At 39.9% G+C, this 12562-nt stretch overlaps 1 protein-coding gene across 1 annotated transcript in view; it reads left to right on the forward strand.

Moving 5' to 3' along the window:
• LOC105226485 (protein O-mannosyl-transferase TMTC2) overlaps positions 1-12562 on the forward strand; it is a 275813-nt gene that overhangs the window by 249632 nt on the left and 13619 nt on the right. The window contains exons 4-6 of the mRNA XM_049462081.1: positions 552-1104; positions 1195-2503; positions 2678-2792. Of these exons, the coding sequence (XP_049318038.1) occupies positions 552-1104; positions 1195-2503; positions 2678-2792 (1977 nt within the window). The remainder of the gene's footprint in view (positions 1-551; positions 1105-1194; positions 2504-2677; positions 2793-12562) is intronic.

A 12562-nucleotide genomic window follows, 5' to 3' on the forward strand; every position in this document is an offset into this window, starting at 1 on the left:
TATGTGGTTACTTATCATGCATGCGTCGCTGCTGTTTGGTCTTGTTGTCATTATTATTGCTGTTGTGTGGGCTATTGTTGCTGCTAAAAGAGCCGTAAAGGAAAATTAATTGGCTACGCTGCGTAGGCCGCACTTAATCATTTTAATTAATATGACAGGTGATCCGACAGTGCATGAGAGAATGCTCCTTCAGCGCACCACCAGCCAAGGCATCCCATAAGCAACAACCATACGCAACACTATGCAGCAATAAGATGGCAAAGCAAGACGACAGCAGAAGGTGGTGCAAAACTTGTTGAATGGCCGAAGTTGAAGAAGAAGCAGAAGCCTGGTACGCATATCCAATTACCACTGCTTACCGTTTGCTAAATCATGCACCCCTGGCGCCATATTGCTTTTAATTAGTTTGACTCTTGACACTGGCCTCATTTATTTAAGTTGATGCTCTTGGTCACACACATACACACACACATACACATTCATATAGTATAATGTCCTGCTCGTATTACAGCTTTCTGACTTTGCATACCACTCGACTTTTTCACTTACAGACGCGCCATACTGGCCAACACTGATGTCTCCGGCCATACGCCTTGGCAGAGTATCTTCCAACATGATTACTGGGGTACACCGCTCACCGATGCCGGCTCGCACGGCTCCTACCGACCACTGTGCGTGCTCAGTTTTCGTTTCAACTTCCTGCTGGGCGGCTATACACCTTGGGGCTTTCATCTCATCAATAACCTAATGCACTGTTTGGCCACGGGTTTGGTTGTGAAGTTGGCGCGTTACTTCCTAAACTCCGTTTGGGGTGTGCTGGCGACGGGCGCTATCTTTGCGGCGCATCCCATACACACCGAGGCTGTGGCGGGTATTGTGGGCCGCGCTGACCTAGCGGCTTGCATTTTCTACCTGCTGACATATCTCATGTATATGCGGCACATAGTGTGGCGTGAACGTGGCGAAGTGCGGCAATGGTGGGCGCTAATACTCACGTTAATACTATCACTTGTAGCTTTACTTTTCAAGGAGACGGCGATTACGGCGCTGCTGGTATGCGCCATATTCGACGGCTTACGTGGGCTGTGCGGCTTTCGCGATAAGGTGAGTAACTGCGGCTGCTTAGGGTTTACTAATCAACAGTTGTAACGACTGCCATTTTTTACAATTTCCTTTACGACTTTGCAATTGCAGCACCGCATGCGCACGCTCTGCATACTGGCCGTGTCGCTTATGTGCATCGTCTATTGGCGTCTACTTGTGCTTCCGCGTCCGCAAACCGCCTTCTCAACAGCTGACAATCCAATCGCGAAAATGCCTTCGATGTGGACACGCTTCCTGACCTTCCTCTACCTGCCCGTCTTCAATTTCAGTCTACTGCTGAGTCCGCGTGTGCTCAGCTTCGACTGGGGCATGGACGCCATACCGCGCATAACCTCAATACGTGATGAACGCAATCTACTTAGCTTTGCTTTCTACAGCACGCTGGCCGCACTGGCTTTCAAGTGCTTTAAATATTTGTGGCGACGACGCGCCGAGCGCATCGCAAAAGAGCAGCGCCATGCACAACAACAACAGCAACAACTGCGCAAGTCACGTTCGAAAAAGAAGTATCGCATACCGGACATAACGGCCGCAGCATTGGAATCAAATTCAACTTACAGCTTACTAGATGCAACAACGTTAAGCCGCGCGCCTTACAGCGCCGCAGCCAGTACAACAACGACGACGATGCAGTCACTGTTACAGCCCGAGGCGTTGCCGAACTCGGCACACCTGTCGTGCCATTGTCACGATTGTAAGCAGGAGCTTAGCTCTGCGCATCATACCGCTACGTGTCGCGCGCTCAATAATAATAACAATAACAATGTGCATTGGCTGAATGCGAACGCGTTCAGCGATTGTTGTTGCCATCAGTTATTTCAGTCTTCCAGTGGCGCGCCACATCTGCTGGCGGTGGCGTTGCGTAAAGCGCTCATGGCGGTAGTGCCGCGCTCCTCGCGCAGCAGCAGTCGCTGCAGCAGCAGCACGACGGCCAGCAACAACAGCTCCGGCAGCAATAGCTCCAGTAGTAGCAACTGTAGCAGCGCTTCAGCAACGCAGGCGGCAGACGAACAGCGTGCACGTCTAACAGCGTCACCCACTGCGTTAACACCGCGCGCCGCGCAGCATACCAACAACGCGTGCATACTGTTGATGGCTTTGTCATTTCTAACGCTGCCATTTATACCCGCTACGAATTTATTCTTCTATGTCGGTTTCGTGGTTGCCGAACGCTTGCTTTACTTGCCCAGTGTCGGCTATTGCCTATTGGCTGGCTATGGTGTTGGCAAGCTGATGGAGCGCGTACGCTCGCCGGCCGCACGCAAGCGCAAGGTGGCGCTGATACTCGGTCTAAGCCTGCTGTTGAGCGTGCTCGGCGCTCGTACCGTGCAGCGCAATTACGACTGGTACGACGAGGAGAGCCTCTTTCGTAGCGCGGTGCAAGTGAATCCACCAAAAGGTAAGCGAATTAATATACTCGTAAGTAATTCTAAAATGTGTAGCATAGCTGAGACCTCGGTAAAAGACAATATAATCCTTAATTAGATGAATTTATTTAAATTTGTATTAGTTTTATATCAATCTCTTATAAATTATTGTATAATTGAAATATATTTTTGGTTTCACTTCATAGCTCTCGGCAACTTAGGAAGTGTACTTAGCTCTCAAGGACGTTATGAAGAGGCACAGGAAGCGCTGATTGAGGCGATTAAGCATAGACCGAATATGGCGGATGTGCATTTCAATTTGTAAGTACTTAATAATTTTAATTTTATTAATCAAAAACTAAATTATTGCTCAATTCTAGAATGATTAAAATTCATAAAGTTTATTCTCAAGCCATAAATGTTAAGCCTATTTTCCGCTAACTAATGTCTTGTAAAGATTGTCCAAACTCAAAAAATGTTCTTCTTATGTCCAAACGCTGAGAGAACTCTAAGAATAGTCTCCAATCTTAGCAAAGAGTATGAGATTAAAACATTCCAAGAGAGGAATATACTGTTAGCTATAATTGAAACTCTGAATAAGAGAGATAGAGAGGGATATAGAAATATACAAAGTCCGAAACTATTATCTTTGTTTTCAAACAAAGCACTAACTAATTAATGCGGAAAAAATTCTATTTTAGAAAGTGGCGAACCGAACAATCAACTGAAATAAATGATACAAAAAAGTTGTTCATATAGTTGTATAAAATTTACTTATTTATAAAGGGTGATCCAATGGAACCTTTTCCACACATTTTGAAATAAAATATACAGAAAATTGTAGCTTGATGGGGAATTTGTATTATTATTCTAAAGAAGCCAAAAAGCATTCATGTTTTGAAGATTATCTCTTTCAAATGTTTTTCTGCGGCTACGTCTCAGATGGTCCATCTGTTGAGTACAAATTTCGATGACTCGTTCGAGCATTTCGGCTGGTAACTGGCGAATGACACAGGTGATGTTTTGTTCCAAGGCCTGAATCGCAACAGGATTGTTCGCATAACCTTTAGGCTATACATATTCCACAGAAAGAAATCTCCAAAACGTGAAATTATCTGCACAGCGAAGTATTATCTCAATAAAACCATTGATTGTTGCGATGTGTGGGAAGTAGCGCCGTCCTGGTGAAACCAAATATCGCTGAAATCATGAGTTTGTATTTCAGGCATTAAATAGTCTATTATTACGGCACGATAACGGCCGCAATTGACAGTTACGTTCTCAAAGACACCATTATTGAAGAAATATGGACCGATGATTCTACCCGCTCACAAACCACATCAAACAATTGTCTTTTCTGTAGTAAATGGCAACTCTTGAATCTTTTTAGGTTGCTCTTCGTCTCAAATGCGACAATTTTGCTTGCTTACATATCTATTGAGTCAGAAATGGGCCTCATCGCTGAACAAAATTTGGCTCGAAAACGATTAAACTTCTTGAAGCTTTTCAAAAGCCCGTAGAGCGTAACGATGACGCTTGGGAAGGTCGAGCGGCTTCAGTTCTTACTCAAGCAGTAATTTGTACGCTTTCAATTTAAGATCCCGACATAAAAGGCGCTAAGTTTTTCCATACGTCAGTCCGAGTTACTGCGCTAGCTGTCGAAACGAACTTGAGATATTCCACACGCCATTTTTTCTACAAAAACTGCTCATTTTTTTAGAACGGCCGATGATGGACAACTAAAGGATATAGCTGTCCTACAAACTGATTTTAGACTCCCACGGATTGTTTGACCTTTGGCTTAAAATGGACATTGCCTGGATTATGAGATGAATAGGTTTTAACCATAGGCTTGTGTTCGTAGTAATCTCTCACCTTAGTATGCAGTGGAGACATCCCGCATAAATAACTAATGGGGTAACACCAAGGCCGTCTCCATTATCGTTAAAGGCTTAGCAACCCTTGGAGTACGTTTCCCTCCTGTCATCATTAAGTTGGTGCACTAGTCGGTTCTGAACAAACTGTCTCATAAGGGTCTATGTCCACCTTCGTTACTGAGCTAACCTTCGAACTATATAAGGGACTGTCTTACCGGTATGTGGATAGTGACTCTTATTAGGGACTAAAAAAAATTTTAATAAATTTAAATATGAACCAGAGCGAAAGTAGGTCAGAACCAACCTCAGTGAAACTGGACGGTACACCATCACTTAGAAAGATGAAATCATTCTCCGAAACAAGTGAAGGTCATACCGGGAGAGAATGAATGTAGCGGCAGAATTCGCCAAGTTTACATTCCGGATAAAAAATCCGAATGCATACCAGTTACGTAAAACCGACTATCGCGGGCAGAGCATGGCTTTCCGTCGCAGCAAAAATAGGTGGAATCGCTAGGAATCTGCACACAGAAACCAAAGTTAGAACAAAAGTGTGAGTTGGAATCGCCCGCACCAGTAGAATAATATCTGCTAAGATCATGAGCTTATGGGGTCGCCAGCGAAAGCTCTAGAGACTCTGTTAGGGAATGTACAACAGCAGCTAAAAAGCTGAAATCAGACCATCGGTTGACAGCCAAAATTTTAGATCACTATTCCCTACACGATTTATTTAATTCGCGACAACTCTGATAGCTTCCACTATTATTATTTCTCTAAATGCATCTCTGTTTAGATTTTAAGAATTCTTTAAAGAAATATCACTGCTGTTAAAATAGATGTAAATATATACAGATATAACAGCTTCATTCAATAAATACTGGTTCACAAACTCAACAAACTAAAATAATCACCTTCAACGTTCGAGCGTTTTACAACTTACTTTAATTCCGCTTCAAGTGTCCACATCTACTTTTCCAGTCAGAGCACACTTATGCACCGGAGTGCGGATTACTTAAATGTTGCATATTATCATCCATTCCATTTTCTGCGTTTTTTGTTCATTTCTTTTTCTCCTTTTTTTTGCTTGCATTTGCTGCCTTCCTGCAGCTGCCTGCGTATTGCTATTTTCCTGTCGTTTTCCGTTTCCGTTCCGTTGTTCGTCATTTGCGCCATTCCAATTGCAACGGATTGCTTGCAAATCTCAGCGATTAAGTCACATTTAAGTAGAATAAATGCTGCAGCGCCAACAAAAACAAAAACAGAGAATAAAAAAGCAAAAAAAAAATGCGAAAACACGACGAAAGCTGAAATTCAAATGAACTCCTGCAAAAGAGGCCAACCGAAAACTGAAGAAGCGGCAAGAATGAATGAGGGAACGAAGCCGCAGCAGCACCAGGCACAAGCTTATACACCGAACTGTCGGTAGACAGACACCAATACACTCAGACGCAATTGAGAGTGCACTCATCAGCGCTGTCGCTTTCAATGCCCCTTACAACCTTACAACGGGGCACTGTGCAGCATTGCAGTGCTTTGGCTTGCGTTTTTTATGACTCCAGTTTTAGAGTTGGTTTTGTTGTTGTTATTTTGGTTTTGTTCATGAGCTGGAATGGCTTAGAGATCTATATATACATACTCCACACATTTTCACTACTTTTTACCAATAATCTTGTTTGATCCCAACCGACTGTCCGACCACCCAGCGACCCACCGGTATCCGTAAATTGCTGCAAAGCACCATTTCTAAATTCAAAAGCCTCGTTTAAATGAATGCCGCAATGGTAGCTGTTGAGTACATATTTCGCATTCGCTTTCTCATTTGTACAACAACACACACACGAACGCATATATACATATATGTTTGTTACACACACACACAACCTAAAGCAATTTTCACTTTTTTCTAAGCCTTCTTTTTTCATTCATTCATTTCGCCAGCGCTCACCTCTATACCTTCTGGTGTATCCGTGCATGTATATGTGTGTGTGTGTATTTTTTCGATTCTGCTTTGCAACTTACACTCTGGCAACGTCAATAGCATTGCTGCCGCAACATCATGGCCACTGATAGTCGCATTTAACTGCACGTCGGTGTATTGGTCTTTTGAATCTTTTTATCTACAACATTTAAAAAGGAGGAAAGACATCAAAACAAGCTATCACTATGGCAACTCAGGTGCGCAACATAACTGTGTCAGCTTGTTTGGGCGACTTACAGCCATACATACCATACAAATGGAGACTTATGTAGCCTGTGATCAGTTATCACTTCAGTTGCGTCTATTTCGATTTCAAAGGCTTAAAAGTCGACAAGAGACAACGTGTTTAATTTTCCTTTGCTCGACAACTTCGTTTCATTTTGCACTGAAGACAAGAAAAATTACAAATTTTTGCTCACTTTTGAGGCTATATCGGGTTACTAGGATCTTAGGACATCAACCAGCTGGAGAGCGTCACCTGCCTAATTAAGGGACCGGCCATTCCAGGTGCATGCCCTTAAATCGTAATTCTTAACACGTGTGTAGGACCATCAAAAGGGGGGCTTTCTTATCCGGCGCTGTTTTAAGCCAATTGTAAAAGAATCGTTTCCGGCCACTCCCAAGTGAATGGCGCCCAGAGAACTTTCCTCACTTGCGTGAATTTCTACACATGACTTCACGTAAAAAGGCAGCTAGAATTAGACTAACTTTTTCCAGAAAACTGTCGGCACAAATTTTCCGAAAGTCGTAAATTTTGACAAATTTTGGAATAGGGTCTTTCGAAAACGAAAATTAGAAAAAAATTAACGAATATATAAGATTCAAATATCTCCCTTTTGCTTTTTTGCTCTTTATTCAATGCTTTATAAAAAGTGTTACAGTGATCGGATTTAGTACGAATGTGCGCCGTTTCGTTCGATAATTTGTTTCCATCTAGACGGCAACTTCACAATACTCCCCACGTAGAAGCCCCCTCCTTATTTGCAAAAAACTCGGACAGCCACTTTTCACAAGCCACTTTTGAGTTCAACTTCACAGTAACAAGATCGTTCGCCATGGACAGGAAGAAGTGGTAATCACTTTGCGCTATGTCTGCTATATGGTGAATGTGATAAAACCTCCCAACTGAGCTACCGTAGCTTCTGACGAGTCATCAACGAAGTGTGTGGTCTGGCATTGTCCTTGTGGAACACTACACTCCTCCTGTTGGCCAATTCTAGACGCTTTTGGTCGATCTGGCCATATAGGAGCAGCTTATAGTGAATGATTCCCTTCCAATCCCAGCAAACACACAGCAAAACCTTGCTTCCCGTCAAACTTGGATTGCCCACTGTTTGGGACGATTCACCAGCCTACGACCACGACCATTTTCGCTTAATATTGTTTAGAGAGAATATGCTATTTAGAAATTGTCGGGAAATATTCATCTAATCTTTAATTCAGATATTATAATACGGAATTACCATTTTCGAAAATTGTAAAACTAAGTAGGAGCGCGCTGTATAATACACCGAAGCAATAAGAATAAGCCAAATCATTTCACAATTTCGTCTAATAAGAAAGACTTAAGTTTTACCTCCCCAGGATTGTACGCTGAGTTTGGGACTCGCCACGTAAACAACAATCCAAATGAAAAGAAGAAGAAAAGAAGATGAGACCCTTGTGTCCTTTAACTCGGTTTTAACCGCGTAAGCGGTATCTGCCCTAGAAAAGAAGATGAAGAAATACTTGCGCAACAGTTATATAGTAGGTGTACTAAAAGACAGCTGTAAATGTTTAATATGTTTTTTAGTCTCTAGAAACTCCAAGTTTTCTGATTTTTATAGTCTCTCTAGCTTTTAAGCCACCTAAACAAACGCTTCTGTAAACTGTAAGATTTACATCCTAATCTAGTTTGTAACCGAAGCAAAAGATTTGTCAAATTCTATTCCCCCGACTTTGGGCATCTACATATTAAAGCAATGGAGTTGTTTTACTATTTTGGGCCATCGTTTTTTTATTCACACTTCACCTTGACAAATGAATACGGTATTATAATTTTATTCACAGACGAGAAGGATTCAGTTTTTGCTTAATAATTTCGCCACTTAAATGAGAAAATACACAATATAAGGCTATCCTCAGAGCAAAGCCAATTACACTCAACACATAGCAGCGGCGAAACGGTGCATAGTGAGTAGGCTCTAGCTACAAGTATTTCGGTTTCCGCCTTTCATAATCCAGCGCAGCCAGCTGCGCGGCTAAAGTACCGTTTTATCATTACTCAATTCCACAGCCTTCGGCTCAACCGCGCTGCGTCGGCGCTGCTAACGCACTAGCGCTCAGAATGCTCTATTTCATTTCTTTTGTGTGCGCTATCAAAGCGCAGTGCTGAGCTGTTGCCTTGACTAAGACGAAAGACGAATAAGGCGGCGAAAAAATCCCATTGACCAAATGCATTTTGTTGTTGATTATTGTGTTTGACATAATAGGCTTTTAGTTCGAATTCATGCACGGACGGACGCAGTGTAGGAAAATCGTTTCCTTGACATTTTCCATTGTACATTCTTTCTATAAACGTTTGTGTGTGTATATGTGTTAGTGGAAATATGTGTGTTTGTGTGAGTGGAAATATCTGTGTGTTAGTGGGCAGTGAATTGAAGTGCCTTTGTAAGTCTGTATGTGTGTTTGTGCTTAACTTCTTGAAATACCCAGGCATTGCTTTCGCTTAAACATTGCTCCTTTCGCATTTCGTTTGCATTGTGTTCTGTTTCTATTGTGCTTCAGCCACTATTGGCGCTTGCTTCGCAACGATATTCTTCGGTGCCATTTTCTAAGCTTAATTTTCGTTCACATTTCACGCAAAGCTTTCTGCCGTATTAGACTGATTGCAAAATTCCGTAAACTGATTTTTCCAAGCTGTGTTCTTGTGAACTCGGAAATTTAAATTTCATCATCTAATCAACTTAACTTTGTTTAATTTAAATTTTTTTCTAAACACACTTAAGCAAGCTCAGATATAAATATATATATTTAGTAGAACTTATAAATATACAGGGTGTACTTTTAGTGGTGTAGTAATTAGTAGAGGACTCTCTCTCCAACCAGCTGTCAAAACAAAATTATATAATACATTTGACTCAAACTAAAAGTAAACTTCAGTCTTTTGCTTCTCCAAATCCACTAGTTGATTGGACAAACTTTCGCTTATCGCATTTTGCCAAGAAACGCACCTGCCAATTAAGGCCGTCCATAGTCATGTTATTTGACTTACATAGTCAGTCATCGAACCAATGGACTCCACTACTAAGGTAGATAGGATTGAACAGTTGCTAAAAAGTCTTAAATTAGACCCTATAATTGTTTTCAAAAAATGCAATGACTGTACCCTCTATTCGCTTTTCAAAAACGATATTCTATATCATAAAATTTTGGAACCAATAACGCCACTTCTTCGACCTCCTAAAAAATACACCCCTTGTATACACTCTGAAACTCATATATACATACATTCATGTATATGTGTGTTACCGGCGGTCTGAAACAGAATTTGTCATCGCCCGCCACAGTCAACATTTTAATATCGTCGGCGACATCAAAGGGGAAGACACACCGGCATGTGCGTTCCTCCTTTTGCTGTTAGCTTTTGCGTGTGTAAATTTCGCTTTTGAGTTTTCCGGTCCTCGCATCTCAAAATAGCGCAAATTTAATTTGAATGTAGCTGAGTTGGGATTTTCGCGGAAATATTAATTTTTTACTTAAATATTAAGCGAAATTATACTTTAATATCAAGCATGCTTAGTAGCTAAAATTATAAATAATTTATTTTTTATTTAATCAAGGAAATAATTGATAAATTCATAAAACATGTTAGCTACGTACTTTTATAAAGGAAACAGTAGTGGTGAGCTCTTCTCAACTTTTTTTGTTTTGATATGCGTATAATGTCACATCGATTCAGGCTTTGGAGCAAACCATGGTGTCATTTCGTGTCATCGTGTCATTCGCCAGTTACCAGTCGAAATGCTCGAACGAGTCGTCGAACTCAACGGATGGACCACCATTTGAAAGAGATAATCTTCAAAAAATAAATCTCAAAGAATGTGCTTTCAAATAATAATAAACATTCCCCAATAAGTTTGAAGTTTCTGTGTTTTTTACCTCGAACTGGAACCCTTTAGTGTTGCTTTGGGCAATAATTTGTGTCGAAAAAAAAGTTCCCTAACAAAAACTTATACATGTATGGCAGCTATAGCCCACAGTGGTCCTATAGCGACGGATATACTTTTAGCTGCTTCTTTGGAAAGCAAGTGCGTTTGCAAAATTTTAGATCGACATCTCAAAACTTCAAGAACAAGTTCAAATGGTTAAATCGACTCTGCTCTCTGTTATTTCCAAGTTATAAATTTTTTTTTTGCAAACGCCCTTAAAGTTTCATGTTTTATCCAAAATTCAAAACCAAATATAAGTAGACCTCTTATTTTCATTTTAATCTTAAATCATTTTACTTTTCCCATACATTTTATATGGCAGAATTTTTATCTTTTGCAACTCACTTTTTTATATAATCAAAAATTATTTAATATTTGGAAAAAAGCAGTATTCTATGACAAAGTGTTCCATTCTACTAGAAAGCTATGAATGATTTTTTCCATAAAACATTCCTTTAAAAGTTATACGCAGTTAAAGTTCGGCCACAAATGTACTAAGCATGCAAATAGTACACCATGTCGTATGAGCAACACAGAACGTACATGATAATATTAAAAAAAAACACACACTAAATGTTAAGAAAATTAAATATTTTTTATTTTCAATTTAGCTAGATATAAAGATAGTTTGTAGATTTTCTTCGCACCAGAATTGAAAATTTTGTTTATTTACCGCACCACTCAGTTGAAAGTGAGCCTCATTGGAGAATTTGATTTTCTCAATAAAATCGTTATCGTGTTCAAGTTGTTCTAAGGCATAATCAGCAAATTCGCGACGTTTACGGTAGTCCAGTGCCTTCAGTTCTTGATTGAGAACAATTTTATATAGATGCAAGCCCAAAATCTTTCTCAAAAACCACCAGCTTGTGGTTTGAGGCAGCCCCAATTTTTGAGAACGTCTTGGAATCGACAAATTGCGTTCTTCGGCAACATTTGCCTGAACGGCAGCAATATTTTCATTACTTCTAGCTGTGCTTTGTCTTATTGGCACTTGGCCATTATGTGAAGAAAAGTATACTTGAAATTTTCAATTATTCGACAAATAGCGAGCACAGGTGGGCGATTATTACGACTATAAAATGGCAAAAGCAAACGAAAAGTTGAAATTGGATAATGATTATTTTGATGATAAAATAAATAATTTGCAAACTTTATTCTTGCTTATAACTTTTCATGAAGAAATTGTAAACATTACTGGTCATGTCATCCCTATTGGAAAGCTCGGTGTAACCATTATCATGATTCACTTAGAGGTTATGACTCTGTTTAAATTGGACTTTACCTGGAAATATTCACAGATATTCACAGTTATAACTACATTTATGCATTTGCTGACCAATACCTTTTATAGTTAGATAGGAATTTGTTTTAAACAGAATGATAGCAATTCCCTTCTCTAGCTTCATTTCCGTTCTTAAATAAGATTTTGATTATTTTTATTGCTTAAGACAATAACGAATATATTCTTAGGGTAAATTTGGAATTTTATTTAGCAAAGACAATGAGAAATGAGAGCAGCCAGCAGCTACGCGTATTGCTTTCTGGTATAAACAATCACAAACCCAAGATCAAACGCCACTCTATAAAGCACAATACTTTCCTCTGCGAGTAGATATACTTATACATTGGTCACCCAAAGTGCAAAACAACATATCATCAAAAAAAATCGAAAATCGCTGGTAGATATAATAACCGATATATAACCATTTTATAACCAAAACTCAAATTTTAATTCAATATGAATGGTTTCTATTATATTGCTTTTCCTTCGCCTGTAAACTTATGAAAAGTGATGTTATGTTATTTTCCATTTTAGGTGACGATAAATTTTTGCTTCTCAAAGTAAATTGTCATATTTGATATCTAATATACATGCATGCATACAAATATACCCACGCAAACACGTGCTTACGAGTATATTTATGAAAAAGCTACAATTAGGTTGTCAAAAAGAGAGGACAATTGAAAGAAATCAAACCAGCTTGGTGTGCATAAAAATATCCTTTAACAGCAAAAATAGCAAAAATAAAGAGAATCGCTTGCGTA

This window comes from Bactrocera dorsalis, chromosome 1 (genome assembly GCF_023373825.1).
Source record: "Bactrocera dorsalis isolate Fly_Bdor chromosome 1, ASM2337382v1, whole genome shotgun sequence".
Taxonomy (NCBI): Eukaryota; Metazoa; Arthropoda; class Insecta; order Diptera; family Tephritidae; genus Bactrocera; species Bactrocera dorsalis.